At 42.5% G+C, this 27,957-nt stretch overlaps 1 protein-coding gene across 1 annotated transcript; it reads right to left on the reverse strand.

The window, feature by feature from the left end:
• Window positions 1–1,378: 1,378 nt before the first annotated feature.
• On the reverse strand, window positions 1,379–25,959 carry LOC142576058 (rhomboid-related protein 2-like). The gene is made up of 9 exons (XM_075685980.1): window positions 25,801–25,959; window positions 25,555–25,712; window positions 25,346–25,369; window positions 25,045–25,215; window positions 24,134–24,304; window positions 16,491–16,633; window positions 12,259–12,371; window positions 10,837–10,937; window positions 1,379–10,297 (listed from the first exon to the last, which is right to left on the reverse strand). The coding sequence occupies exons 2-9, from the start codon at window positions 25,627–25,629 to the stop codon at window positions 9,986–9,988; spliced, it is 1,110 nt and encodes a 369-aa protein (XP_075542095.1). The 5' UTR covers window positions 25,630–25,712; window positions 25,801–25,959; the 3' UTR covers window positions 1,379–9,985.
• Window positions 25,960–27,957: the final 1,998 nt, after the last annotated feature.

Genomic DNA, 27,957 nt, shown 5'->3' on the forward strand with positions numbered 1-27,957 from the left:
CAAAATGCAGCTGAACGCTTGACAAAGCACGTATCTTCAGACACATGATAAGCAACGATAAAAAGCTACTTTTGAGAGCAATATTCGCAAGCCAAATATTAATGCTGTAAGCCGCCAGTGTAAGCATAAAATACATGTGCAAGCTCTCTACAATAAGCAGGCAAAACAAGAGGCCGGTATGAACACAGGTCCAATCATAACTGTATCTGAACATACAAGACAGATTTACCTGAGGATTCTTTAGACTACGACGGCATGCAAGCCAAACACATAGCAGTTACAGAACTGCCACATTGAGCATCAAAACAGCAGCAACAGGCAGCAACAATGAAAGACATATATTCCAAAGCAGCCCAACTTCTACATCAGCATATAGCAATGGGATCACATGTACAAAAATTATTTGTGCAACAACATAGCTCCGCAAGCAGGTTTACCTGTCTTTACTCAGTAAAAATGTACAATGTACGCTTGCAACCCAACCATTCAAGAGAACCATTCTTCATATTAAAGTGGCAAGGAGGTGTCATGAATACTGTGCGGTCCACTCTTAAAGGGAACACCTACAGTCGTATCTTGATTTAACATGAATATAACAAAGTAAATATAGAATGTGTTTTGTTGAAATGTTGTAACAAATACTATATGCTAATAACGAATATCAGATACAACGTAAGGGTATTTTTGTTTGGATATGACTTTGCTATAATGAGGCTCAAGTGTAATTGGAATTCTACCTGGAGATAAAGTGGAGATATGGCATGAAGGCCTGCAGTTCATTTTTTTCCTGCATGTATGCCTGACTAATGCATCACATCAACCACTTTTTCTTGTTAAAGTTAAAGAAATGCTGCAGTCACATTGATCTGATTACCAGTTAGGCGTCTTTTTTTAAAGGGGCCCTCAACCACCCCCCCCCGGGCTTGGTGAAACAACATTGTCCACGGGTAGCATACACTGCTGTGAACATCTCAGCCGAGTTTTGCTGTTGTATGCGGCACGTGGAGCTTGCAAGCGGAGCGTGAAGTCACCTTTCTCTCAAACGCTCTCTTTTCAAACAGAAGCCTGATCCTCACTCTCTTCTGGACGCTTTATTTCGTAATAAAGCGGGTTCCCATACGCGGCTGCTATTGGTAGCTAGGGTCGGCTAGGCAGCATAGATACCGCGGAGTGCCGCCACGAGTCCACTGCCTAAGTGCACTATGGCTCGCTGAGGACAACTATGTTTGGCTTATGTTTAGCGCGACGTAGGCGCCAAAATCAGAAGTCATGGCATCTATGTTAACATCAGAAGCTTGATGTGGGCGAGTTGGTTTTGCATACTTGATGAAAAGAGCGCTACGAAGACACAGACTAAAAGAGGAACATGTACGTCAGACAAGGAGCCTTGTACGTCGTACATGTTCCTCTTTTAGTCCGCGTCTTTGTAGCGCTCTCTTCTTCGACTATGTTAACATCCAAAATGAAATTTGAGCTGCGTACCAAGGTGAAATTTAGAAGGCAGAGCGTTGCGGGCACTCCCCACTACGCCATAGCCTTCGCATTGCAAGGCATTGAAGAAGCCACGGGAGCACAGCGGAGGCCGTGTTTGATTGCCAACAACTTCTCTTCTAATAACCGCATTAGTACTTTTTAAGGCAAAGTACTTCTGAAATAGCCTATTTTGACTACAAATGCCTTTCTCCACTTCGACAAAAAGTGGTTCAGAGCCCCTTTAACAGCGTGCAGTACTGTATATGGCAAGCAGTTGGAAGTAGGCCACCGTGTGTCTCTTTCTTTGTGCATATGTTTTAGTTAGCGCTGATATAATCTCATGATGCAAAACTAACTGACCCAATCTTTCACCTTACATGGAAGCAGGGCTGTGGAATCAATAAATACGCCAGTTAACCAGTTTCCTTGTTGCACTATATACTTATGGTGCAGATGCGAGACAAAGTGCACAAAACATTGGTGATAATTTGCAGCTCAACTTACCACAGCCAATGTCTCATTTGTAGTGATGTGACCAGGGCCAGTTTAATTTAACAATTCTATTCTAATGCTAGTCTTTTCACGTTTTGACTGTGGTACAAGCGGCACTTCACCCACGTTATCACTGGGACTGGCCGACCATGTATGGCTGATGATAAAGAAATATAAACAGGCAGAAGGAATCCTACCATTATGCAGGCCCAGTACTCTGGTCATATTGCATGCATTAATGAATGCAAGAGTGCTATGGAAAGCATGCAATTTTTTTTGTCCCGTCAGCATGTACTACAACTCCAGACGGCACATCTTATTGGAGACCAGTGGTATCACCCATAAAGCACATGCATTTCGCACATGTTTGGGCTAATCGGTGTTTCACTGCTTAATGTAGCCAGTGATGAAAGGTATTAGGGAGCTGGTTACCAAAGCACTTTCGATCCTTTCTTTTCTTGCACATACAGAAAACGAGCATGTCTTTCAGCCTTTTGTTTTGCCACAATCAGATGGTGCAACATTATGCTGACACAACCAACGGCTAAATGTAAATTAGGTAACATCACAGATCCTGCGGAAAAAAAAAAAGAAGTGATGCCTTCTCGCCCTTCATAACCTCACTGCTAATTTAGAGCTTTTGAATTTCTCTCGCTATATAGCATAAGCAATTAAAGTTATAATGAACTGCGTGTGGTTTGCATTCTGGTTCACTATAATTACTGCATAGACTAGTACAACAGCTATGCTCTTGTGTTAGCAGAACCTCCTAAAATTAAAATGGGAAAAATTGTCAAAATAGTTTCAGGTTTTGCCCATACATAATCAGTAACTAGTATAACTTTCATGGAGTTTTTGGTAGCCATGGAGCACATATTCGTGTGAAGAGAATCACAAACTTAGCTCAGCCATGCCAATGTACAGCTGCAATATTTAGACTATTGGTGTGTTTTGTACCTGCTGGCATTATCTCTTGGCCTGCTTATGAGGCCATAATCTATAGTTTAATTTTGTGAAGGCAAACATGCTTCTTTCAGTAAAAGAAATCTTCAAGCAAAAAAGTTTACAACTCTGTTCAGTAATTATTTGATTAAATGCTAAATATTCAGGTAAATGTACCATGAAAAAGCATTACCTGCAAGACTGAAATACAGGAAAAAGAGTACTACATTGAGAGAAACTACATATTCTATTGTTGACCTCAGGTAAAGCATCCTCAAGCCGCAATGATAGCTCAGTGGCTATATTGTGCTTGCATACGAGGTTGTTAGGTCAAGTCTAGGCTTTGCTGTCATAGTCTGAAGGGTTTGAAATGCAAAAACACACATAAAATTAAATTCAGATGCATGCTAAGTAACCCCAAGTGCTAATTAAGCATTAATCAACAGCACCTTCCTCCCCACCTCTCTGCAGCATTTCTCATAGCTAGCAATGTAGATATCAGGCATCAAACGCTCTAAATTATTACAAAGCTACCTGTTGCCATTTTATGTTATGCATTGGGTTTGCTTAAAACCTTTTTCTTTTCATACAAGCAACTTTGTAGAGGTCCTGCAACTTCGTGTTAGAGAAAGGAAGAGTTAATTTTTTTCTTTTATATGCTGCTATCAAATGAGATAAGCTGCTGGTAGAACGTGACAACAGTAATGAAAGGTTTTCTAAAGTAAACAATGATGAATGTGTGCATCAGAAAAGCTGTGCATGTTGCTGAAAACTACTTTAATTGTAATGTAGATCCAACGGTGCAGAAAAGACGGGGGCGTGAAGACACAAGAAAGTACACATTTGTACGATGTACAAACTAGGCCAAGCCTCAATCAGTACTATTAAGTTGAACCTTGTCGTAATGAAGTCGGATTTGACACGAAAATACCTTTGTTATAGCCAATATTCACTACAACCATATGTTCGCTACGCATCGATATCAGTGAGAAATGTTTTAGATTTACTTTGTTATGACCAGTAATTTGTTACATTGAGGTTTGACTTTAGTTTTAAGCATGATTGCTTGAGTCACCCATTCATGGTGTTTAACGTCCTAGAGCAACAGGAGAAACACTGTAGTCGGGTGACTCAGGAATAATTTTGATTGCCTGAGGTTCTTTAGCGTACTCCTAACTAGAAGTACATGATCTCCCCTATTAAAATGCGGCCACTGCGAGCAGGAATTGAACCCATGACATCATGCTCAGCAGCAGGACACCAGAGCGACCGAGCCACTGCGGCAGGCATTAGACTGGCATGATTAGACACATCAAAAGGCACAGCAAGCTTGTACTGGGGATGACAAGCACTAACTCGTGAAGCGGATAGAGGCACATGCAATAAGTTATTTTCAAAAGATTGTTTAGAACGAGCCCACTGGATAACATGCTGAACATCACGATAAAAAAGGCTCAGGTTAACATGTAAAAAGCGCACAATGACATACAAAGATGGGCAGCAACACAACCTGTGCATGACCAAAAATGGTTAGAACATGCACCAAGCACCACCCTGAAGTTAAGTTATGAAGTCTGACGCAAGATGGCTTCATGATGCAAAATTGTTTACAGCAATACGTTGATTATGAGTAAGCTAGGCCATCATCTTTCTTACTTCAAGAGGAAATAGACACAATGGGTTGCACAACGATCAAACTACGGCATCCTAAAGAGTAGCAAAAAATTGTGGGATTCAATTCTAGATGTGCAAGCGATCGCTGATGCAGAGCAATTGTTCAATTGAAAAAAAAAAAATAATAAAAATATAAAATAATAAAAATATAAAATAATAAAAGAAGAAGAAGGCTGTCTGCGGAGAGCACAGAACATTGACTGAGACAATGAGCGTTCATGGTGGCAAAAAACAGTGCAAAGAAGCGAATCTTGACATAAGCTCTATTCACATGCGTACCAAGATATGAGTGCTCCCTGTAAGGTTACTCACTGAAAATTCAATACTTGCAGCGCACTAAAAAAAAGAAAATTTTTCCTAGTTCCAGAAGTTTGCAATGTGTATGGTAAGAACTTTAGGTGTTGGTATAGTCCAGGCAGAACAGTCTACCTACGGAAGTAAAACAGGCAGCTAATTTTTAAACATCGCTAGAACTATATTACGTTGATCTCCTTTCCTCCGTTTAATGGAACACTAAAACGAAACAATAAATCAGTTTAGACTAACGAAGCATTGTTTGAGAACCCTGCAGGCAGTCATTTAAAAAAAATAGTTTGATTATTAGATGAGAAAATGAAGGTCCAAGTATCAGTATTTGAATTTCGCGCTGAAACCCCAGCCGGTACGTCAGCGTGACGTCAGGGATTCCAAAGTATGTTTTCACATTTGGGCCGTGTTGGGTAAATAAAGGTTCCCGAAACTAGCCATGTTTAATATTTGGTTCCTTTAGAACACAATGTAGTCAATCTGTACCGCTATATGCAATTAGTAGGCCCTAGAAGATGCCATCGAAATCCAAGACATCACAGCCCCCAGGCGCGGGAACTCAAGTAGGCGTTGCCACCCGTATTTCGTTCTTGCGCTTTTTCTGCCTTACCAAACGTCTTATCGTTGTAAGAGTGGCGCTTTTGGTGTTGTAGAATGGTAATTTACTGATGCAGAAGAAATAGTTTTTCACTTTAGTGTCCCTTTAAGGTTACATTTACTGCAGGCCTTTTTTGATGCATGTCATTTACTTTAAGATGTTCCACATTTGTGCACTGCCTACTGTACATCGTGCATTGCAAAAAATTTGGATATATTATCTTTCTTATGTAAAGTGACATGCTTAGTATTGAGTATGCCAAATTTGCTACTTGTATCACTGCTTCGTTTCCTTTACACAATTTTGTTATGAATTTCAACTAACCTTGAACTAGTGATCCGAATGCATTAAATTTTTTTTTTTTCGCTGTATATATTGCGCCTAAGAAAAATAAAGTTAAATTTCTTTGCACTATTTGCCATCATGATTGTAGTGAGACTAGCTTGACAACAGAACACACAAAAAAAGTGAGCAACATGCAATTGCGTTAAAAATAAACTTTCTCTTGGCAACATCTGTGAGCAGCTCTGTGGAAGTATGGACAGGAAAAACAGGTTGACTGAGTAATCCTGCTTTCGTTTCTGCATTTTAAAATTTGTGACCTGATAAAAACACAACTTGTCTTCTACTGCAAAGCACAATAAAAGAGTGATGAAATATTCAATGCACCGGACAGATACTTGCGAATCTTTCAACACTTTTCGTGACTCGCCTAATGATTGTCGCTGTATGCAACCCCCTGACATCGTAGTGCTATGACAACAAGCATGAAGACACAAACAGCAACACAAATAATTGTGGTTAAAACTGCTTCTCACTAGATTATTTGTCTGTGCTACTTACAACACTCGTCATAATAATAACTTCGGCAAAGGCAAGAAACCTTTCTTTATAAAATCCTCACACGGTGTACATACTGGTATGTTTAGCACCACAGCATACAAAAATAGAAAAATGTTTCATCTCTTTGCTTTCCAATAACATTACAAGAAGCAGAAGTGGGAGGAAAAGATTTTAAAAAGAAGACACCATGTAAAATGGTTCGATGTGCTGACATCACAAAATTTCTAGTACAAGTCTGACTGGTAACAATTCAGATTGCTCTGTGATCTAACTGTGTTTTGGAGGAGAATAAAGAGTAATGAAGGGCTAATCAGAAATAAAATATCATGAAAAAGGCCAAGATTCATTGTAATTATATTCTGGCATTTCACGTGCCAAAACCAAAGCCACTACGCCACCATGGCAGGTTAAAACTGAGCACAACTAAGGAAGAAACATGGAAATAAAAGAGTTTCAGGTCAGTGAGAGCTGTATTAATTTCCTGTTTCTGTCTGAATGAAACAAGGTGGAGAAACATTTTCAGCAGAATAAGTCAGCCAAAGACATATTATTGAAAGTCAACAGTGCTTATGTAGGAACGGCTAGGGCTGCTTGAAGCGAAGATGAGGCAAAAAGTGCTCGTTCATTTTTGCAAAAAGCAAAAAAAAATTGCATTCCGATTCTGCAAGGCACATAGGTAATTACAAGTAGTAGTTGAAAAATGGACAGTGTGCAATCCAAGCCCTCACTTTATCTTCTATGATAACACCGCATAATCTTCCACAAGTGCAATGGTGGACTGGATATTATCACAGCTTTCCAATAGGTTCAGCCATGTCAAGTGAATCCCCCAAATCCTCGGTACATTACTCAATTCTAAAAAAAAAAAAAACTCTGATCATAATTAAGTAAAACTCAATGAATGGCTGTCTAAGGGACAGGACATATCGAAATTTGACTGCATTTTCTTCCCTGCAATGCACACAACATCACCGGAATTGCAGCACACAATTCACCAACAAGCAATATTAATTGTTCTGACAACAACTGGGCTTGTTTAAAATGCAGTCTCTGTTTCCCAGGCGATCACTACAATTGCCAGTGACAGCAGCAAGAGGTTCAAATGTGAGTTACCAATCTGTATAAACACGAAAATGTACTTTTTATGCATACAGCATGGAATGACACATGCACAGGAGCTTACAAACAAGCTACAAAGCACGATGTCACAACAGCTTTGGTGACATTGTCATCAGCTACTGCATAGGCAAAAGAGATATAGTTTGTTCCCACTTAATGACTTGAGCCTCCCAATGAAACACATGAGCCTCTCAGCAGTATAACTAGAACAATAAAAATGTTTTTCCTGTGTGCCAAGAGTGCTTATGTGAAGCTCTTTGTAGAAGGCACACGCTTCAGTCACGCATGAAGGGCGAACCCAGTAAAAATACCTAATACACCTGCCTAAAAGGCTGCTGCAAACACCTTTATAAAATGACAAAAACACCTTTGCAATTTGTAGGCTATGCTGCCATCAGTGTACACAAGCCAAGTATTATTCCCTTGTACTATGCAGCTGGGAGCCTAAAATCTTGCATAAAAGATTGCTTGTCATCTCCTCTGGTGTCTGAGGCCTCCTCTGTTTTGCTGTGGTCTATAACACCGCGGACTGCACGACGACCCATAGGTACCAGCCAGTGGACGATTGTCCATGAGCATGAATTATTGCTGAGCAGACTGTGTTAAAACCTCCAGTTCTGGTTTCAGTTTTACTAGCGAGGCAGCATGAACGGAACGAGGCCTTCATTTTTAGGCTTCTTTGGGGCAGGTTTGGTGCAATTTTCCACTAAAATGCAGTTTTAGAGCAGGATGGCACAGAGGACGGCCCTTGGCGCAGCTGTTCCACCACCGCAGGAGCTATTGGCGCTGCCCCAGCTGAGATGAAACATTCAGTCCAGAGGATACGGGGAAAGCAAAGATTGCACTATCATATTATGGGTCCTTTCCAAACATTTCTAAGGAACTATTCATTGACATATTCAATGTGCTATCAGGTTCGAAGAAAAGTTGTTACAGCATCCCTTTAAACTTGTGAAAAAATACACATGGTTCAAAATAGGCAAAGGTGTCGCGTCCGATTATATTTTGGTGTTCACCAGCACAAGCATCGTTATACCATCAACTTTCAAAAGTGATCATAAGCCCCTAGACACCCCGAGTGCTCATACACTGCTGTTAGGGGTGCTAACTCTTATGAAATAGGCTTGCTGCATCACGGTATACTGGCCCATGGCTTCTTGAGAGGGATGGCGATTCAGTGACAAGTTTTCAAAAGTTACCTGTCATGTGTTGTTCTTCAAAGTTACATATAGCTCGAAAAAAGCGTGTAGACAATGTATACTCATCTGGATCTTGTTGCACCTAACTACGGTATAGCTTTTCTATTTTTAACCCCAATTCCCTTTACAGCGAGCTGCCATCGAAAGTTTCTGGGCTGACAGTAGCACCATAACATGTAGGCTAGCGACAGAAAGGAGCAGTTTTTGATGGCACACATTTGCAGCTTTGCAGTGACATCTGTCATCGATTGTTTAATAAGGGCTCAAGCTTTGGGGTTCCGGTCGGTGCAACAAATGTGCTCGCCTTGCATGAATAAGCAGGACTGGGGCATACACACAATGTGATAATAGTGAGCTTGAGTTCAAATTATGCTTCAGTCTGCACAAATCTGACCATGCTGAGGCGCTCCAGCAATGAAAGACATACGGCTCTTTTTACCTAGAATTGTTTCACTTACGACAGATTCACTGGTTTTTGGTAGTACACAGGATACACTGCAGCACAGTCAGGCCACTGTATGCTGCCCAAGATACAGCAGGAAACGTGCAGTGCAATGACTCCATTTTCTTAAAATCTATGGTACACAATCAATGGCAAACCTATTGCCAATTACCCACCCATACTGCTCAGTTCTTGTGACATCTTCTGGCTTCCAGAAGCACGGACAACGAAACATTGACAATAGAAATAGACAGGCACCACTGTAGATAGATAGCACTGAGCTGGCAAAGACTCACAATACAAATAGCTGGACAGTGCACGAGATGCCACATTTATCTTTGCAATCAGAAAAAGCGTATTCATCCCTCAAAACATAAAGACAAACACACACGTTCTGATCGTTGTACACATTAGAGGCAGTGAGCATAGCTCTTGTTTTGCAGCAATGCCACAGCTTATCCAACTAGGCTTTCGAAAAAAATTAGACTCAAATTATGGGATCTTATGTGCCAAAACCACGACATGATTATGAAGCACGCCACAGTGGGGGACTCTGGAATAATTTGGAACATCTGGGGCTCTTTAACGTGCACCGAAATCTAAGCACACGGGTATTTTTCGCATTTCAGCCCCATCGATGTGCGGCTGCCGTGGCCGGGATTCGATTCTGTGACCTCGTGCTTAGCAGCCCAACACATAGCCACTAAGCAACCACGGCGGGTAAAACTAGGCCTTCGATTATTCGAGAAAGCTCGAGGCATTTCTGTCCCCACTAAACTCCTGGTTGGCCATTCTTTCAAGCAGGAAAGGAGGCGACAGTCTCCTACGAACCGCGAGGATCACCTGTGCACTTAGCTTCAGCGAATAAACTCGCCACAGTACTCTGAGGCCGTTCCTTCACATTTCCGACTTTGGAAAGTACTCCTGGTAAAGGGCGTTTACTAGGACAGCGGCAAGAATGAGCACGACAAACACGGCAAAGAAGACCCGCCCCGTGATCACCTCCCAGCGATGAACGACAATATTTCGCAGCAGGGGCAGGCCAAGCAGGAGGCCTGCCGTGGCACCCGCCAGGTGAGCGGCATAGCTCACACGGTTATCCTCGTCTTCCTCCATATAGCGTGTGTACACAGCCACCCCCACGTCCGTGCTGCCAAATATTGTTAGGAACACGACACGAACCCAGGCAAAGTCCATCTCTTTGAAGTTCTGAAAGGATGAAAAATAGGAAGGAAAAAAAAAAGTTATTCTGGCATTAAACGTCCCGAAATGCCCCAGTGGGTTATAGAAGTTGCCGTGGTGGTGTGCCCCAGATTAATTTTACCCACCTGTGGTTTTCTAATATGCACTTAAATCCGAGCACATAAGCGTTTTTGCTTCGCCCGCATCGAAATGCAGCCGCCCTGGCCTGGAGTCAAACCTGGGATCTAGTGCTCAGCGGCCTAACTCCTACAGCCACTAAGTTATCACACAATGAGTTGTGTGAAATATGATAATTATCTTTCTATCATCACTGCTTTATTGAAACGTAGCAATTACACTAGGGATAGAAAATGCCATATGGGGCTTCTGTACTGTCAAAGTGCTGGCATGTGTCCTGTTGTACGATTAGGTGCCATCTTCTCACTTAAGAAAGTTTTTTCCTTGGCAAAAAAGTGGCCCGCTGAGTATTTCAGGCTACTAAACTGTTGCGAAAATTACTGTTTGCATCTAATGCACCTTTGAATAAGGTTTAATCGTAGGCTTACCAGTATAAGTGTGGCCAGATGACCTGCGATAAGGGCATACACGCCACCAGAAGCCCCAGCAAGAAAAACATATGGATCTGACAGTGATGATGCCAGTGATCCTAGAAAGAACAAGTGCGACAGACAATTTCAACCGTCAACAACAGCACCGCAAGCAATGTTTCTAGAAACAATGACCTGTGGCAACTACATCACACGGCCTTCTGTATAGAAGAAAAAAATGTCACCAGATACACTTTGCGGCTACCGTAGGATTTGAACCTGAGTACTGATGGCCAGAAGGCCAACTTGTTAATCACAAGGCAATGGTGCTCCATTATTACTTTTAATTAATGACCAGATTCACATGCAACACACTAGAATTCAATACGTGCTATGTGTGGCAGAGACATTAAAAGGTCACATTAAACAGGGCTTGCACTCATTCATGTCATGATGTCTGAAGCCTCTTGTGTGTCATATGTCTAATCAGGCAAGAAAACTGAAAAACAAGGTGGAAAAGGACGCAAAGGTGTGCACCTGAATCTAGGGAGGCACCAGCTGCAATTTTTCAAGTGCATGCCAGATGGCACCACTATCCCATGACACAGTGAACATAAAGGCTTCATCGAAGTGCCCATGATGAGCACCTTGCTAGTGCAAGTTTGTCAATATGCCCCTGAAGTGGCAAATGATGAGCAAAAGGAAGTATGCCAGCAGCATTGTGCATAACAGAAATTTCAACTTTCTATTGCACGCCTTTACAGTTGTAGTTTAATATGAACACAGTGCAGTTTTTCAACTTAAAGCACTGCTATTTAGTTGAAAGGAATTAGCCCTAAATGCAATGATCTTTAGTTTACAATATAGAGCCCCTTGCCAAATTAATTATAAGTCCATGTTCTAAAGCTGTCCATGTCCATGTTCTAAGGGTAAGGTAAGCTTGATCATGGGCTGCGACAGACATCATGGTGAAATTTACAGCATTAATTTCCAACACCTTTCTTTTTTCCTCCAGAATGTTAGTACGCAGCAGTCAACACATTTTTTATGAGTACAGCTGAACATTTTATATAATATACACTGATATAACAATTTAACTGACATAACAAAGTAAATCTAACATTTTTCTCTCAATATCAGCATGTATATATATATACTATATGCTTACAACAAATGTTGAATATAATGAAGGTATATTTTCGCGTCAGACGTGACATTGTTATAACAAAGTTCGAGAGTACAGTATATATATCCTGCCTTGTATATGCTTACGAATGTGATTGCCATGGTTGTAAGACAAATCTGTGACTTCATGGGCCACTGAGCAATCACAATGGCTAGATTAGGAATTCTACACGCTAGGCAAGTATGCGCACAAAGATCATTGCTACACCCCAAAAAGACTGAAAATATCAATGCAAAGCCATTCTTTTTACATACCAGCCACGACTCCGCCAGCATAGATAAGCATGACCCGCCACCACTTGTGGACCATTTCAAGTGGAATTCCAAGCATGAGCTGAACAAGAAGGTTGAAAAAGATGTGGAAGCCACTGAAAAAATGAAAAGAAAACAATGAATGCGCATATGCGTACCAAAACAAGGACTGTGCTGCATTTCTGGTCAAAGCACGCATGGTGATGAAATCATACCTATAAAGAAACAGGCCTATTACATAGATAGATCCTGAAGATCCAACATCCAGGGCTTTCACACGAATGAGTCTGTGCAATTTTGACTGGTTCAAAGCCAGATTCCACATATTCTGACCTATCTAAATGCCCATGGATTTGCAGGGAAACCAACTTTTTTGTTTACTATGCACGGAATCTTAAGAAGACAAGTACAGACAACAGAGAAGTCATTTCGTTTCTGATGTGCCATACATCTCGAACAAGTCTCAGAAAAAGTTGCCAATACTATCAATGCATACAAGGTATCCCAGTTAATATAGCCAATTAAATAAACAGGCAAGGAGATAGCATAACGAGATGAATGGGGTTCTGTTTTCAGTCATCTTCTACAAACTGGCGTATGTTTCCTCGAAATGGTCAAAAATAAGCTAAATTAGTTATTAGTCTAGCATAATCAAATGCCAAATTGTTCGTCACGTTCAAAAACATAGCATTACATGGTTTCCAGCATGCTACATTTTTCTTGGTTATATTTTTCATGTTCCAAAGGTGTGGCGTGAAACACACACACACACACACACACACGCACGCACGCACGCACGCACACGCGCACACAAAAGCAAACTGAGCATGTCTTCTGTGTGCAGCAGTAGTGCTCTGAAAGGGGGTTCCAAACAACTAACTGCTTGTATAAATGGCTGACTTGGTGACAGCAGGAATATGATAAGGTGTCGGTGGAACTGTAGGCCAACACTAAGAGCAATTGTACTTCTTATAACTACCCTAAGCTGGTGAGCACTGCTGTAGCTTGCACTGGCATCTGCCTGCCTCCGTTAGCATTGGACAATACAGTAGTTACATCCTGTTACACTTACAATTACAGGCCTTGTCACTTCTACACGGTCGCCAACTCAGTCACTTCGAGAATCGTTTGAAACCTCCTTTGCAAGCACACCTGTTTCACACATGAAGCACATAGGCATGCAGTCAATTTGCATTTTTTCCGGTTCACCTCCTCAGACCACCCGAGACGACCAGGGATGATATTCAAAATAAAATTGGAAAAAAGAAATAGTACACTACAAAATTTATGGGTTTCATTATAGACATGATATCAGGCATAGAGCAGTGTGGATCAGAGAGCAAATGGGAGTAGCCGATATTCTAATTGACATAAAGAGAAAGAAATGGAGCTGGGCAGGCCATGTAATGCGTAGGATAGATAACCGGTGAACCATTATTTAAAAAGGGAAGCGCAGTCGAGGATGGCAGAAGACTAGGTGGGGTGATGAAATTAGCAATTTGTAGGTGCTTAGTTGGAATCGGTTGGTGCAGGACAGGGGTAATTGGAGATTGCAGGGGGGGAGGCTTTCGTCCTGCAGTGGACATTGGATAGGCTGATGATGATGATAACAGAGCATAAATTTAGTTACAAGCTGAGTTATTGAGGTGTCTGGAATAAGTAGAATTAACTAGAAATCACTGATCACTGCACACAAAAGCACAGAATCGCAGACTTTAGAGACCCGTCACGTGAGCACGACTTTGGCGAAATTCCTGGAAACCAGGAAGTAAAAAGCAAAAGCAATGACGTCTCTAATGGTGTCACACACAAGAAGGTGGCATGATATTTAACGAGCTAATTAATGGAAAGCAGTTGCCTGGCATAGACTGAACACCTGCTTAGCAGAGCGGATGGGGCGTCACTTCCTCCACTCTTGCTTCTCCTCTACCGGCGCGCACCTGCTCGCTCGCTCACAACATTTGTGCACACACACTAATTATATGATCTGACGGCAACGTTGAGCAGAAAGGGCGCGTACGGTGTGCTTCGCAAGCCGCTCACTAGGGGGCTACACCCTTCCAGGTGGCACACGCTGCGCTTCCTCCTCGCCCTCCCTCATTCCTTGTCCACATATCGTGCCAGGGGAAAGACGTTCGCTCGCTTAACCTAAAGAACACCAATTCCGAGGTGCGAGTGCCACTAAGAGACACCGAAGTCAAAGATTAGGGTCGCCTACCATTTTTCCTTTTGTATTTTACACCGCAACATTAAAATGCAGAAACAATAACTAAACAATGGAGCGGGCTGAAAACTATTTGCCACTCAAGCATAAGCCATTAGACCGATGATTAATAAATTAGCTAATTTAGGTAATTAGCAAATAAAATGTGGCAGAAAAAATACCCCAGTTTTCAGAAGACTTTCATAGAATACAGTTGCCTGTGTCCTGATATCACATACCCAAATTTTTGGGGGGCTTAGCCCATGTTGACTGGGACACCTCGTATTACACATTATTTCAAGCTTCCGTGAACGTCGCACAGCTTAAACCACTTTGATGCTCCTATTATGTCGCGATTTTCTGGAGTTGGTTAATATCCTAGAGCAACACAAAGGGCTATGAAGCTTGCATTTCTGGTTTGCAGCAAAGTTGAATATACTGCTTAATATACTGCTTGATGGCACACTTTTGAACTATAGAGTGAACCTTACAAAATATGTGATTGAGAAGGCGGGGCACCATGGGCAGGTTGTGAGGTTTCAGTGCGTTCCTATCATCCAAGAGAAGATGCACATTTCCTCTGCAGAAGCCCAGGGTTGCTCCACGCATTAGCGAGGTCACCCCTCCAGAGGGTTGATGGCAATCGCTGTTTTCAAGAGACAACCGTGCGGTACAGGCACCCCCCTTGGGCATTCCTGTTGTTCCATTAGTATAGAGAAGTCCATATAGCATGCCTTGCATAGATGAAATGGGCTCTTGAACAGACTTTGAACCGAGCTTCAGAGAATCACTTCCCAGTACCAACTCCGCTCACTTGCTGTGACATCCGATGATAATGTCCAGTGAAATTTTATCGGCACACAATATTTTTGAGAGCTGGAAGTGAGTCCTTCTTGCTGACGAAGTATTGCACTTTACCTGCAGAGTCGCATACTCATACGGAACTTTCCACTTGCTAGAGAACAAATGTTGTGGCCTTGAGATAGGCGTTGTCTGTGACTGGTTAGAAAAACATGGAATAGTGCACCAAGGAGTAGCTTGAGACAGCATGCTCAAGGCCTGTCTTGCAGTTGATCATAATGATTCTCTAACAAGGCACTTGACCCAGGGACAGCATTTTAGCCTCAAGCATTTGGCCTTTCTCCAGGAGCTCCTCATAGCTTATCCAGCGAAGTTCTTTCTAGTCTTTGCTCCAGTAGCTACAGACCTTGTTTCTGTTCATGCTCTGTCCATTAAGAAGAGCTTCATGCAGAGTTGTCACTCCTGTTTCATGCACAGTACCAGCATTTGCAACTCTTATCCTTAAGGACCTGGAAGCATCATGGATTGACAAGGGATGAGGTTAGGATCCTCCTTGCTCGCAGCACTCATACATGATTGGCAGGACTCAATGTGACAGGGACATGGAGGAATGCATAGTGCACATTTCTAAGTCAACTTTGATCATGTGTGCGCTCTTGTGCACCCAATGATAAGTACACAAATGTTTTTGCATTCCACTCCCATGACTGACTCTGGCCAAGCACTGAATTCGTGACCTCATGCTCAAGAGTCAAATGTCAAGAGTAACTAAGCCACAGTGAGTAACTAGCACAAATAAGCCTTCAGGCAGACTGTCTAGCCAATGTACTTATGTGTGGATCACAACACATGCCTCAGCAGGCCAGTTTAAGTCAGCTTGACAGACACTTAAGGACTGGTCTCCTGCACTAATTAGGAGAGTGCCTGAAGAGCTGCTACATTACTGAAGTACTAGTTTGTTCTGCCTAGCACAAACCTGCACATTGCTTTTACAATAAATTCTTTTCATTATTTTGTCAGCCTATGACCTGCAGTATTATGTGGCTAAGTGGATGCGTTTCTTACCGTCACTCCCTTATTCTATTCACTTTATTTACCAGTGTAGACTTCATGCATTATTTACCGCTTTCTCTCAGACTCACCCTGTGACGTATTTATTTTAAATAACTCAGTACCTCTCTCTAAAGTTCAATTTTCAGGTGAGCACAGCAATGTTAACATCGGACCTTACCCAACATGTATTAACATGTATGTAAGGTAACGCCAAGCTTCTTTTCGGCGTCGCGGGTTGTAGATGAGTGGGCTGTCCCTTGGCACTGGACCTATGGCTGTGAACTCTCCAAGGGTCACGCAATAGTAGATGAACACGGCAACCTGTCAAGAGGGCAAAATCAAAGAAAACAGCGAAGTGTGTGAAGTATTGAACAGCAAAGCCATGCAAACTTGGACAGCAGTGGCTAAAGATAACTGAAGCTGAGAATTTCACTCCTCCTCCTACTTGTTCGCTGCTACTAGCCAACCGACTGAGAGAAAGAGAGAGATGTATTACTAAAATAAAAAACTGAGAAGCTGGCCTGAATTACCAAGTTCTAGCCTGCTCCTCAATGTTGGGGTAAGAGGTAAGGGAAAAGGGGAGGTAGAAAGTGAATATCGTAAGGAGATAAAATTAGATGTGCATGAATAAAAATTAAAAAGCTGGGAACACCTATTGTAGTCACATACCCAGTTCACTTTCTCTTATAAAAGCTTCAATGGCCTTCTTGGCCTGACACAGAGTATTTTGGCCATGGACTTAAAGGAAGTATTTCATAATGTTGCCAGTTATCAAGGCAAGTGAAAGATTTAGCCAACGATTGCCTCTCTTGCAAGTACACCTGAGCACGCATGAAGCATGCGGTCGATAGTCTCCAGCACAGTGCAGTTCTCGCAGTCTGGACTGTTTGCATGGCCAATAACAAAAACAGTAGTGCTGAGCAAAGCCCATGCAAAGTCTCAATCTTCAAAGGCTTGCATGGCTTCTTTGGATGTCAATTAAGCAGTCTGATGAAGAAAAAATCAAAGCCCCTTTCTTAACAAATGATGGTTGAATGTGAAGCTTTCCCCCAATGCAAACTGAATCAAAGTCAAAAGTCCTAAGCGAACGACCATGCAACGAACCCAAGAAATGAAACCCAAGCAAGCCGATGCTATGCATATTTGATTTGATTGCTTGTTTAGGATATTATTTTTTGAACATTGAAGTTGAACGAAGACACATAGCCTTTATTTTAGATTATATAGCCGTTGATTACACGCACACACTCACACTTTCACGGACGACTTTGCGCTTGCACAGTACTGCCTTGTGATCGCTGTGGTAGACAGTCAGAGGCGTGACATGCGTAATGCAATGCAAATATACTGGGTCTCCCAGTTAACTTGGCCCAAGATTAAAAAAAAAAAAAAAACCAAGAGCTCTACAGAAATCGCACCGACTGCACCGACAGCCAGTATTTTTTTAATCACGAAGTATTAATTCACTGCTTTTAATTAGTGAACTTTTTAATTACTGCTTGAATTGCAAACATGTCAATTACAAAGTTGCAGGGCACCTTAAGTAGCCTCCGAACCAAGCATTTATTTCATGCTGAAGAGTGCCTGGTAGTGTTTTCCAAGAAAAAACAAAAGCCCGTGAAATATGCAAGATACGAAATAGATACGCGCTCACGCGCCACTACTCAAGCCCCTCCAAGCAACCTTTGAAAGATATACGGCTGCATTCGTTTATCGCCATATCGTACAAGGCTTCGTCATGTAGGATGGCTCGAGAGGTTTCGTGACCTAACAAGTGTGGTGCGATAAGCATCAGCAACTGCAGATGCAGGAATGTCGTGCTCAATCATGAGGCACTCGGGATAACTTTAACCTTTGCACAGCATGAAACAAAGCTACTAAAGAAATTCAACCAATGTTAAAGAAAAAAACAGTGTGCAAAAGAGCTCAAAAAAAGAGGAAGCTCTCGCAAGAACAGGGAAGAGCAACTTGGGAGTTTACTTCAATCAAAAATAAACCGCCCACAGAGAAACATCCAAAGGTGCAACTGGTTTAGCCATTTACCCTTTCTGTCTCTTGAACCCCAAAAAAGAGGCGAAACAAAGTAGTTTTTTACCTATTTCTATCTTTGTCGCAAGTTTCTTTTATGTAAGGGTAGGGCGACATCATGATGGTGCGTTAAACAGTCACATTTTATACCAGTTTTCCGCGGTTATTTTCCACTGCCCCTTATAGAACATGCTCACACAGATCACCATCTTAAGCAGTACAGTACTTACTTCTTTCCAACACTTGTGCTACTGCAGCTTTGACCAACGACGTTGGAATCTCGTGGCAGACTACTTATTTTTGCTTTTAGGGCATCCAATGTGCTAGCTTCACTGCTATACACGCAATCTTTCACATAGCCTGACAAGAACAAGTCCAGCGGTGTCATGTCCGACGACCTTGCAGGCCAGGGTACAGGTCCGTGCCAGCCAAACCAATGTCCAGGAAAGAGCTTGTCGAGCCATGCTCGAGACTGACTACTACTATGCACAGGAGCACCATCGTGTTGAAACCAGACGTTCCGAAGGTGCGCAAGTGGAACACTGCAACATATGTCATTCACAGAGTCCTCAAGGATGTGATTGATGTAGCGTTGCGTCGTCAGTGTGTTGTCAAAAAAAGGTGGATCTGATGATGTTGCCATCAAAAATACCGCACCACACATTAAATGACCACTGGTACTGGTGTCGCGTTTGTGCCAGCCAGTTGGGATTCCTATCCCTCCAGCAATGTGTGTTGTGAAGATTCACTTTTGTGTTTCTGGACAAATTAGCCTTATCTGTCCAAAGCACGCGAGTGAGAGAGTCCAGTTCTCCTTTACATTTCGTGAAAATTCAATTGGCAAAATCAAGTCGGTTTTCAAAATCTCGGTCTTCGGGTTTTTTATGAAAATGTGCATGGTATGAATGCATATGATATTTTTTAAAATCCTCCACACTGATGAGCTTGAGGTTCCGGCCTCCGCGCTAGCATCGCACACACTACCATGAGGGTTAGCAGCAAAGAATGTCGTAACATCCGTTCCCGCTTCTTGAACTACCGTCGCAGTCCTGTGTCACTTCCTTGTGAAGCTACCTGTCTCGCAAAGGACTTTGTGTGTTCTAAGTATTGTTGACGGACTAGGGCGTCTTCCACAATGCCACATCCGGAATAGCTTGGCTGCATTCCTCTTGTTGCCATGCACCGCCCCCACAGCCAGGATCACTTTAGCCTTCTGATCATTCGTAAAGGGCATGACTGTCTTCCAGGTGACTGGCGTGGTACCACTGAGATCTCTCGTTATTATCTACGCACTGACACGTTAAGCAAAAATGATTTACATAATTGACAACAGCATATGCTGGCTGTACAGATCTACCAAAATGCATTAGGTGGACATAGCCTGCACATGGTTTATTTCTATTGCTAAAGGAAACAAAAGGAATGTACGTTCCGGGCGCGCCTATCTACAGAACAAGTCCAGTGCACAAAATTACAGTCCCAAGTGAACCGTCAAGGTATAGCTGTTTCAAAGTGCCCCCTACTCCCCCCTACAGCACAGCTATGCTTAGAAAAATCGAGCTGCCGCCGCTAGTAAAGCCGTGTATCCGTGGCTATTCACTTGGGAGCCCTTGAGTAGCAGCATGCGACCGTGTACCTATTTCACATTTGGATCTTTCTGGTGCCTTTGTTTTTTCTTGGAAAAGAACAATGAGGCAAAGCTGAGCACGAAACAAATGCTTGTTTCTGAGGTTATTTGAGGTGCCTTATAACTTTGTAATTGATATCGCATACAGACACAACGTTGCAGATAATATTGGCCATCTAAGGATACCTATAAGCTTGCAAGATACAAGTCTACTTCTGTTAATCAGACTCTGACGGGATTGAATTATCTGGCAAGACAAATGAAACAAAAGGCACCAAAAACGACTAAACACACCACTGATTCATTCAGGAGTTTTTATCTGATTTTAACCTGCCCCTGAAACGATTGTGCAGCTACTTTATATAGGTTCAAAGCAGAACAATAATACAGAAATGACATTACAGCTGCTAAACAAAGTAGAAATCTAATGCCCACACAATTTTCTAGCAAGAAAAATGTAGCACGCCTCCAATTCTGGTACTCAAAAAGATGATGCAGGTAAACTTTACTTTCAAAGAACAAACATTTATTCACGCTTAATGTCCATATCACCATTCTCGGACTACACTTTATTGCTGTGCATGGACCATAACATATCATCCTCTGTATGGTCCACTGCTCATTTTGATATTCTCAATTCATCAAATGACTCTGAAACAATCGAAAATGAGATGGTGGCCTACATTGAAACTAACCTTTGCCAGTACGTTCTGAAATGCCTGCACTTCTCCGGAATGTTATAAACATGTGACGTGATGCGGCTTTGTTGCCGTTGGCTAGCATGTAAAATAACTCGTACTTTGAATGAGCTTTCGTAGACATAAACATGTAAACAAATTTACTCTTACATTAAATGCTAAATTTGAGAGTATTGTATGGGTTCCCCAAAGCGTTGTTCTTCAGCCTTCAAGTTATGGTAGGCTTCTTGACATGCCAACGTGTCTAAAGAATGAGGCAGAAGTCTGCATGGGAAAACAAGTAAAACCATATTATATACATGAAGCTACCAGTATTACATTTTTATGAAATTCAAACATCACTTGCTTGCAGTGTATACAATGCTATCTGCTGTTAAAAGGTGTCGTAATATCTGGTTTTACTGGAGACAGTCATTCACCGGTATGGTTCCCATATCAAGCCCTTTACTTGCTCCCTGTTTGACCTGTATCAGCTCTACCAGTGGCTATGGCATTCCGCTGCCAAACAGCTGTCATGTCGAAACACATGAGCTGTCCTGTGTGAGAAGAAAGGGAACCAAGGGGCCAGATTTTTATTAATCATGCTATAAGAAGCCAGCAAACGGACACCAAGGACAGCATAGGGGAAATTACTTGTGCTTATTAATTGAATTAAGGAAATTATAAATTAATGGAAATGAAATGGATGGAGAAAGAACTGGTCGCAGCTGCAGTGGCCGCATACAGATGGGAGCAGAATGCAGAACGCTCATGTACTTTGATTTAGGTGCACATCAAAGAACCCCAGGTAGCTGAAGTTAATCCGGAGCCATCTCTATGCCACGTCTCACAGCCCTTCTTATGTGTTGCTTCAGGATGTTAAAACCGACAATGCAATCTTTACCTGAATAGAAAACTCAGTCTTGCACAAACAGCTTTGTTGCCTTTGTCAGCTGTCTGGCTCATTAGTATTTTTAAGCAAACATACAATTCTTATCAACTGCACCCCTCTCTGTATCAAGGCCCATGGATCTCTCTAATGGCATCAAGAGTCTGGACTGATGGCAAATTGTAATTTCCGTAAAATATACCCATATCAACGGCCACCTTGACACAGCAGACCACTTTAAGCTTCACTGAGCATCCTCCTCCGAGTACTGTTGATGAACTCAGAACCGCAGACCATAATCTGAGAAATGCTGCGCTAAAAATGTTGACTCGTCATCCCGGCCCTGCAAAAGTGGATGTCCAGCAAAGCTGTTGTGAAACCACCACTACAACTGCTGAAGGGGCTATGCAATGCTTTACTGATGATTCAGATGCTTGTTTTGAGCTTGTTCTTTATTGAAACATATGCTGTTCTGTGTGCTGTATGGGCAATTTTAATGAATGTATGCAATGTTCGCTTCACTAGGCTGAGTGCTTGTAGCCTCTGCCTTAAAAGGGTATGAGCCATTGCATTATTTGCTTGCTTACTAGGGTATTCATTCATTCATTCACAAAACTTTATTAGAGTCCTGAAGCCCGGTCTTTTCAGACCGAGGCAGGCCGCGTCCACATTGGCACCAGCTTACAGGGGTATGAGCCATTGCATATTTGCTTGATTATGAAGTATGAGCCCTTGCTGATGATGACGTATGCTTGTTTTGAGCTTCTTTATTGACATGTAGGCTGTTCTGTACGTTGTATGCGTGATACTAATGAATGTATGCACTGTTCACTTCACTTTGGCAAGACCTTGTAGCCTATGCATTACAAGGGGGATGAGCCATTGCATAGGCGCCGAGCTTTCAACCTGCCGAGGGGGGCTGGGGCCCAGTTAACACACTCTTTTTTCCTTTGTTCCCCCCCGATTCCACATCTTCACATTACATGTGCAATGCTCTAACCAATTGAGCTACTGTGGTGCCGTTTTCCCATCCACTTTTTGGGGTATTTATGTTTTACTACTAGAACCAACCATGGAAGCTCAATTGGCAAGAGCATCACATGTGCAACGCAGAGATGGGATTGTTCTCCATCTGCGACCAGTTCTTTCTCCATCCATTTCATTTCCATTAATTTATAATTTCCTTAATTCAATTAATAAGCACAAGTAATTTCCCCTATGCTGTCCTTGGTGTCCGTTTGCTGGCTTCTTATAGCATGATTAATAAAAATCTGGCCCCTTGGTTCCCTTTCTTCTCACACAGGACAGCTCATGTGTTTCGAGGCTCTTTTGGACAATACAAAAGCAGAACAACACTTGCTCCTTGGCAGATATGTACGCCATCTCATCCATGATCACGGCATAGTGCCCTGCTTCACGAACCTCATTTGCAAGCGATTGGAGAACATAAAAGCGAAAATTTCCATTTCGTTTAACATGTCATGGAAGAGCCACCTGTAATTAGTTTGAGAAAGCCATGACTGCAGTTCTGGAGCATCATTTGCATGACGTTTACTTTCTGCATCATCATGACCACATGCTGCCAATATCTGGCATGCTAAGTACTGCAATGAAGATAACTTTGCTGCATCTTCCAATTTTTCCTGCATCTTCCATTTCCTTTTTATTACCAATTACAGAAGCAGTTGCTACATTCACTCCCCTTTTCATAGCTGTGGTTCCGCTCGTGGGTGCACAGTGCAGATTCGAGGCCTGATGACTTTTAAATCTTAGAATAGCTTCCTTCCAGTTAGAAAACCCATTTTGCACAAACCTCAAGCCAGAGTCCTTATATTTGGAAGTATTTGGAAGAAAAACGTTCATCTCACTAGCAGCAGGACAGGTCTCACAGTGTCTGGCACTCCACCATTCACTCAAGATGGGTTTAAGGCTATGGAGCTCATTATGGAGCTGAGTCCCATTCATTTTGCTATAAACATTTTATTTATATTCTCAAGGATGATGTGTAGCCTCTGCCAGGCTTATTTTTAAAAGTAAGTTCACTGTTGATGTTTCAAGTAAAGAGTTGATTTGGATGTTCAAGAAGGGTTTGAAGTCTTCGAAGAAAATGGGTACGAAAGAAGCACCTTCACTGAGTAATTGGCCATTCATTTGATTCTGCACAGAGACTTGGAACAGTAGACGTTTGGAGAGCTCCCGTTGCCATTTGGAATCCTGATGGTGAACTGGATCTAAAACTCTTGGCGTTGTCATGCTTTTCCTTTGTTGGTGCAAGACAAATCTATTAGGCACACTTTTAGGCAACTGTAGTTCTTCAGTCGATTTGTCCAAAACTGTACAAAAGACATATGCCTCCTGATCCCATTGCTAATCTCTGGGGAGAGGGGGGGGGGGCATTGCCTTCCGGAAAAATTTTGGAGGGGGCTAGAGGCCTCCAGGCCCTATAGTTGGTGCTTATAAACCTTATTACACACTTTTGTTTGCTTAGAGGGTGCGAGTCATTGCTGAGGGTGATAATTTTTGTTCAGACGGACATGGAAAATTCCGACCACCGAGACGCTAACAGCTTCGCTATAAAATGACAAAAGATGTGTACGTACCTCAATGAGACTGACAGTGATCAAAAAAAGAGGTGGTGGCATGCAGCTATACTCTTCAAGGTATCGACGCACTACTGTGGCTCGCTGTCTTTTAGGAACAACTGTCATTGCAGCATAGCGAACCAATTTAAGGAACCGTGGTCTGTGTTCAGCCAAGTCAGAGGCGTGTACCTGTAGAAAAAGAAGTTTTTTTCTCAGCACTAACAACTGACGTTGACACAACACAATCATTATAGTGTAAGTACTGAACAGCAAAAGAAAGCAAACATCATGAGTGGAACATGTATATAGTTGTCAAAAATGAAAATGTTTCGACACTGCATGCACAAACTGTTTTCACCAAGTTTTTAGCAATAGGCCATGTACATGCATGTACATTTACAGCGCCTGTCCTAGCTAACTTGTAACAACAGTTTAAAAATATGTAGGGGCATTCTAAGGGGACCATAAAAAAAGCCAACTATGTGCATTTGGTATATTCTAATCCTCCTAGAGTGCTTCAGCCCATTTTTAAACGTTAATTAGCAAAATTCTGCTGGGACACCCTGTATGTTGCATCATATATTTAACAGCAAGATGCACAATAGCACTACGGATGCGATGCATACAAATTTCTGCAGCATTTTGAAGCAATATAGTTTCCTTAGGTCTGGCCAACACCTTGCAACTGTGGCAAGATTGAGAAGGAGTGGTCTACTTTATAGGTAACCCTAGAAAGGCTATATGCTTTCCTGTCATTGGCCGTCAATTTCAACCTAACTTCAGAGCTATAACTAGCGCAATTTATCACTTTGAAAGCTAGCATGATCAGGCGAATCTAGCTTCAAAATAGGCTGTACGTGAAACGCGGAATAAAGGAGCAATAGCTGCGCTTGATAGCAAAAAGAAATAAAGAAAAGAAAGGGACACACCATTCTTTTGAATTCTGCATAAGAAAGTTTTCGGTTGGAATCCCAGTCGGCTCTTTCGACGATTTCCTCGAGGACGCTTGGAGGAATGTCGTGCTGAAGTTCCTCATTTTTTTCGTGCAACAGCTGCAGGATATCCTCGAGCGGAATCTCGCCGTCGTGGTCACGGTCATACTAATTACGGAGCGTAAAAGAGGGCGAGAAATTAATAGTATAGAGAGAGGACAACTTAAATGACGCAGACGTGCGACATCTACACGTACTCAACTTACCAATACGCTGACTCTGCAAAATGTGCACTCACCTTATCAAAGATGGGCCTCCACAGCTGAAAGCGAGAAAACACAGGACTCGTCAAAGTTCAGTTAAACGTGCGACACAATACGATCACATTAGTAACGAGCCCGTTCAAATCGCGCGCAACTGTTGCTGAGCGTCAAAGCGCCAAACACACCGCAATGGCTCGACAAGTTCAAGGCGATCGCATAGAAGTTCAAACGGATCCATATTTACCCGCTCCAGCTCAATCACGACGTCGTCCGAAGGATATCCAGCAGTGCCGTAACGTTTTGCAGAAAATTGCGACATCCCTTAAGTTCTGAACGACGGACACGAGAAGCTCGAACTTGTGCAGCCCACGCCCTCAGTTGTCACAATGCCGCGACTGTCACCTGGAGACAGGAAGGACGCGCGTTATCGACAACCGGTGCAGCTATTTTTCATCCGCGCAAGTCAAGCAGACTGTATAATGACACACACGCTTTCTTCACGGGACGCGCGTGCGTCAAGGCCACTGCGGGCGATAGTTGCAGTCGGTTGCACAACACAGACACAAGTGCCGACGATTAGAAAATAACGGTTAACGGCGCGCGAGCAGACAGCGCGTTGACCGCCCTTACAAACAGCGGTACAGCGGTATGCGGGTACACTGAACGCTGGACGGCTGAATGCCCTAAAAAGCTCGGAAAACCGGCATTGTATACAACCCCACCTGTGCACAAGCATTTCAGGTGCGCAGAGGCGCCAGTGCGAAGCCGGGAAGAGAGGTGGCACCACATCACCGCAGCGGCCGCCAGTACCAGTGCTCATAATACAAGTTCAGTGCAGTTCTCTGGGAACAGGAATACTTCGTAAGCGCTAAATTGATGTGTTTCATTGGCGCGCATTTGTTGGCAAGCGCGATGAGGTAATAAATATGTAGAATTACTTTACCGCTATTGTACAAACTGATTAGTACCGAGCGAGCTGACAATTATTTCTGTACCACCAGGGCACCATATCCCGCTTTATATATTTTATTTATTTATTTATTTATTTATTTATTTCCTAACGTAATTTCCAAGACATGGCTTCATTCTCATAGATGGTAAGGTGGAGACGGTTCTTGAGGGAAAGAAATATTGAAGCACATGCAAAAATATCTCGGAAGCGCTGATTGACATTTTGTGTTCTGTGCAATGCGCCGTGAGGAATTTAGATGTTCCCACCACGAGAAATTTAGTTACTCCTCTTGTGTTCTTCCCGCTTTTTTCGTATTATATTCTGAACCTTGCAGATGAGAATCGGTGGCAATAACAGACCCCAATCTTTTCTCGAAATTCAAAAAAAATAAAAAAAAAATAAAGAAACGAACAGTACAACAACAAAGATGTACTAGTCGTGAGCAATATGAGCGGGAACACGCGAACACGTGGCAAATAGCCTCGATAGCCGAATAGTCTAGACAGGCAGCCTCGATAGGCAAATAGCCTCGTGGGACGATTCGCGGTGGCTGCTGTCGGAAACAAAGTGGAAAAGGCGCCGCGGTCCCGCTAACTGTTTGCATTACCGCATCGCGCTTCGCCGTGCTCCCTCACGGGTTGCAGAATCAAGCGTATTTCCTTTCTTCAGATCAATATCATCGTTGCGACGAGACGGCGTGCCACCGGCCGCTATCGATGATACGAGTTCATATCAGCGCGCGCAGCCACATCCAATTACCGATCGGGCTACGTACCACTGAGGGATCGGCCGCGACGTAGAGCTGCCGTGATACACAATACGTGGTGTTCACTGAGTATTGATACACCTGTTTTTATATTTTTCTCGTGGAACATGCTTATAAAGTAGACCATAGGCGGAGAGTTTTATATATATATATATATATATATCATAAGAAGCCAACGAACACTGACACCAAGGACAACATAGGGGAAATTACTTGTGCTTAATAAATGAAATAACGAAACGATAAATTAATGGAAATTAAAGTGGATGAAAAAACAACTTGCCGCAGGTGGGAACCGAACCCACAACTTTCGCATTTCGCGTGCGATGCTCTACCAATTGAGCTACCACGGCGCCGTTTTCCCGTCCACTTTCTTGGGTATGATAGTTAATTTGGACACCCTGTATATTTTTGAGCTTTGCATGCAACTGACGATGTTTCCATCCCTTATAAATGTTCTAAATTATTACAAGACTTTTTTTATGAGTCATTAGCATTGCTTACTGGTAAGAAAAGCAGTTCTGAGACAGACAACAATCACGTGCATTTCACACGCCATTGATAAATGTCTGCCGAAGGGGTCATGAAGTCTATAGGTTTTTCTCATGGTCAATATAGCTGCAAAGAAATTTGAAGCGTGGTGAACATACAGCAACATTTTCATTCTCTAGGCATAGGATATTTATACCTTTAGAAATATAATTTTAATTCGCTACCTCCATCTCTTTCAAGAATATAACAAACTTTGCCCTGTGTGTATATTTAAATATATTGTGTGTGTGCACGGTGTTTACAGCAGAAATTTAAAAGAATGTTGAAGTTAGAAAATAGGGATAAGGCAGCCGCCGCTATAGTGCTTCTAATGCGCGCGTGCTCCTATTGTCAGGATTTACAGAAATAACGCGAAAGTATGAACTAAATGTTCTGTA

Source organism: Dermacentor variabilis, chromosome 3 (assembly GCF_050947875.1).
Source record: "Dermacentor variabilis isolate Ectoservices chromosome 3, ASM5094787v1, whole genome shotgun sequence".
Taxonomy (NCBI): domain Eukaryota; kingdom Metazoa; phylum Arthropoda; class Arachnida; order Ixodida; family Ixodidae; genus Dermacentor; species Dermacentor variabilis.

Bases quoted from the DNA above. Each gene is read 5' to 3' on its own strand.
- LOC142576058 (XM_075685980.1), bottom strand. From the start codon at position 25,629: ATGTCGCAATTTTCTGCAAAACGTTACGGCACTGCTGGATATCCTTCG. The intron at 25,216-25,345 runs GTGAGTGCACAT...CTCCGTAATTAG, and splicing joins GGAGGCCCATCTTTGATAAG to TATGACCGTGACCACGACGG. The intron at 12,372-16,490 runs GTAAGGTCCGAT...TCATTTTTTCAG, and splicing joins TACATGTTAATACATGTTGG to TGGCTTCCACATCTTTTTCA.